Genomic DNA, 3,841 nt, shown 5'->3' with positions numbered 1-3,841 from the left:
CAGCGAAATGCGCTTTTCGGACATAAAAATACGCTTTTCGGACCTGAAATACGCTTTTCGGGCATAAAAATACGCTTTTCGGACCCAAAAATAGGCTTTTCGGACACAAAATATGCTTTTTGGACCCAGAAATACACTTTTTGGACATAAAATACGCTTTTTGGACACAAAATACGCTTTTCGGATATAAAAATACAGTTTTCGGAGCTAAATCGGTTATTTTCTGCCTTGAAATATACTTTCTGGAGCCAAAAATACACTGTCTGGACCCAAAAACCACTTTCCGGACACAAAAAACCACTTTCTGGACCCAAAATTCCAATTTCTGGACCCAAAAAACCACTTTCTGGAACCAAAAATACACTTTCCGGACACAAATTGGTTATTTTCTGCCTCGAAATACACTTTCTGGAGCCAAAATTCACTTTCCAGACCCAAAAATCCACTTTCTAGACCAAAATGGGTCACTTCCCGCCCCCAAAATCAACTCTCTGGAGCCAAAATCCACTGTCTGGACCCAAAATTCACTTTCCGGACCCAAAAAACCACTTTCTAGACCAAAATGGGTCACTCCCTGCCCCAAAATCTACTTACTGGACCCAAAATTCCACTTTCCGGACCCAAAAACCCACTTTCCGGACCCAAAATCCACTTTCCGGAGCCAAATCGGTCATTTCCCGCCTCGAAATACACTTTCGGGGGGCAAAAATACACTTTCCGGACCCAAAATTCCACTTTCTAGCCCCAAAATCCACTTTCTGGACCCAAAATCCACTTTCCGGACATAAAAATACAGTTTTCGGACCCAAATCGGTTATTTTCTGTCTCGAAATATACTTTCTGGAGACAAAATCCCACTGCCTGGACCCAAAAACCACTTTCCGGACACAAAAATCTACTTTCTTCACCCCAAAATTCCACTTTCTGGACCAAAATCGGTCACTTCCCACCCCAGAATCCACTTTCCGGACACAAAAATCCACTTTTCGGGCCCAAATCGGTCATTTTCCACCTCGAAATACACTTTCTGGAGCCAAAATTCCACTGTCTGGATCCAAAAATATACTGTCTGGACCCAAAATCCACTGTCTGGACCCAAAATTCCACTTTCCGGACCCAAATTCCACTTTCCGGACCCAAAATTCACTGTCTGGACACAAAAGTGCCCAGTTCCCATCCCAGAATTCACTTTCTGGACCAAAAATCCACTTTCTGGAACCAAATCAGTCACTTCCTGCCCCAAAATCCACTTTCTGGACCCAAATTGGTCATTTTCTGCCTCAAAATGAACTCTCTGGAGCCAAAAATCCACTTTCTGGACCCAAAAATATACTGTCTGGACCCAAAATTCCACTTTCTGGAACCAAATCGGTCACTTCTTGCCCCCAAATCCACTTTCTGGACCAAAAATCCACTTTCTGGACCCAAAATTCACTGTCTGGCCCCAAAAAAACACTTTCTGGCCCCAAAATTCCACTTTCCGGCCCCAAAAAACCACTTTCTAGACCAAAATGGGTCACTCTCTGCCCCAAAATCTACTTACTGGACCCAAAAATCCACTGTCTGGACCCAAATGGGTCACTCCCTGCCCTGAAATCCACTTTCTGGACAAAAAATACACTTCCCAGACCCAAAAATCCACTTTCCAGACCCAAATCGGTCATTTCCCGCCTCGAAATATACTTCCGGGGGGCAAAAATACACTTTCCGGACCCAAAATTCCACTTTCTAGCCCCAAAATCCACTTTCCAGACCCAAATTCATCACTTCCGACCCCCAAAATCCACTTTCTAGCCCCAAAATCCACTTTCTGGACCCAAAATACACTTTTCGGACATAAAAATACACTTTTTGGACCCAAATCGGTCATTTTCTGCCTTGAAATACACTTTCTGGAGCCAAAATTCCACTGTCTGGACCCAAAAACCACTGTCTGGACCCAAAATCCACTTTCGGGACCCAAATAGGTCATTTTCTGCCTCAAAACCCACTTACTGGAGCCAAAAATCCACTTTCTGGACCTAAAACTGGTCACTTCCCACCTCAAAATCCACTTTCTGGACAGAAAAATCCACTTTCTGGACCCAAAATCCACTTTTGGGACCCAAATTGGTCCACTTCCCACCCCAAAATCCACTTTCTGGACCCAAAAATCCACTTTCTGGAACCAAAAATCCACTTTCTGAACCCAAAAAACCACTTTCTAGACCAAAATGGGTCACTCCCTGCCCCAAAATCTACTTACTGGACCCAAAATTCCACTTTCCGGACCCAAAAACCCACTTTCCGGACCCAAAATCCACTTTCCGGAGCCAAATCGGTCATTTCCCGCCTCGAAATACACTTTCGAGGGGCAAAAATACACTTTCCGGACCCAAAATTCCACTTTCTAGCCCCAAAATCCACTTTCTGGACCCAAAATCCACTTTCCGGACATAAAAATACAGTTTTCGGACCCAAATCGGTTATTTTCTGTCTCGAAATATACTTTCTGGAGACAAAATCCCACTGCCTGGACCCAAAAACCACTTTCCGGACACAAAAATCTACTTTCTTCACCCCAAAATTCCACTTTCTGGACCAAAATCGGTCACTTCCCACCCCAGAATCCACTTTCCGGACACAAAAATCCACTTTTCGGGCCCAAATCGGTCATTTTCCACCTCGAAATACACTTTCTGGAGCCAAAATTCCACTGTCTGGATCCAAAAATATACTGTCTGGACCCAAAATCCACTGTCTGGACCCAAAATTCCACTTTCCGGACCCAAATTCCACTTTCCGGACCCAAAATTCACTGTCTGGACACAAAAGTGCCCAGTTCCCATCCCAGAATTCACTTTCTGGACCAAAAATCCACTTTCTGGAACCAAATCAGTCACTTCCTGCCCCAAAATCCACTTTCTGGACCCAAATTGGTCATTTTCTGCCTCAAAATGAACTCTCTGGAGCCAAAAATCCACTTTCTGGACCCAAAAATATACTGTCTGGACCCAAAATTCCACTTTCTGGAACCAAATCGGTCACTTCTTGCCCCCAAATCCACTTTCTGGACCAAAAATCCACTTTCTGGACCCAAAATTCACTGTCTGGCCCCAAAAAAACACTTTCTGGCCCCAAAATTCCACTTTCCGGCCCCAAAAAACCACTTTCTAGACCAAAATGGGTCACTCTCTGCCCCAAAATCTACTTACTGGACCCAAAAATCCACTGTCTGGACCCAAATGGGTCACTCCCTGCCCTGAAATCCACTTTCTGGACCAAAAATACACTTCCCAGACCCAAAAATCCACTTTCCAGACCCAAATCGGTCATTTCCCGCCTCGAAATATACTTCCGGGGGGCAAAAATACACTTTCCGGACCCAAAATTCCACTTTCTAGCCCCAAAATCCACTTTCTGGACCCAAAATCCACTTTCCGGACATAAAAATCCACTTTTCGGACCCAAATCGGTCATTTTCCACCTCGAAATACACTTTCTGGAGCCAAAATCCACATTCTGGACCCAAAAATATACTGTCTGGACCCAAAATCCACTGTCTGGCTCCAAAATTCCACTTTCCGGAGCCAAATTCATCACTTCCCACACCCAAAATCCACTTTCCAGACCCAAATCGGTCATTTTTCGCCTCGAAATACACTTTCTGGAGCCAGAAATTCCCTTTCTGGACCCAAAATTCCACTTCCCAGACCCAAATTCCACTTTCTGGACCCAAAATTCCACTTTCTGGACACAAAAATACACTTTCCGGACCCAAATCGGTCATTTTCTGCCTCAAAATACACTTTCTAGCCCCAAAATTCCACTTTCTGGACCCCAAACCCCCTTCCTGCCCCAA

At 44.4% G+C, this 3,841-nt stretch overlaps 1 protein-coding gene across 1 annotated transcript in view; it reads right to left on the bottom strand.

Annotated features, from left to right (window-relative positions):
* Positions 1-3,023: 3,023 nt before the first annotated feature.
* LOC106898586 (alpha-actinin-4-like) overlaps positions 3,024-3,841 on the bottom strand; it is an 11,855-nt gene continuing 11,037 nt past the window's right edge. Inside the window, exon 9 of the mRNA XM_014959894.1 lies at positions 3,024-3,089. Coding sequence (XP_014815380.1) covers positions 3,024-3,089 — 66 coding nt within the window. The remainder of the gene's footprint in view (positions 3,090-3,841) is intronic.

This window comes from Calidris pugnax, unplaced genomic scaffold, assembly GCF_001431845.1.
Source record: "Calidris pugnax isolate Ruff unplaced genomic scaffold, ASM143184v1 scaffold542, whole genome shotgun sequence".
Taxonomy (NCBI): Eukaryota; Metazoa; Chordata; class Aves; order Charadriiformes; family Scolopacidae; genus Calidris; species Calidris pugnax.
The sequence above is the reverse complement of the archived record's forward strand: the minus strand, read 5'-3'. Positions and strand labels throughout refer to the sequence as shown.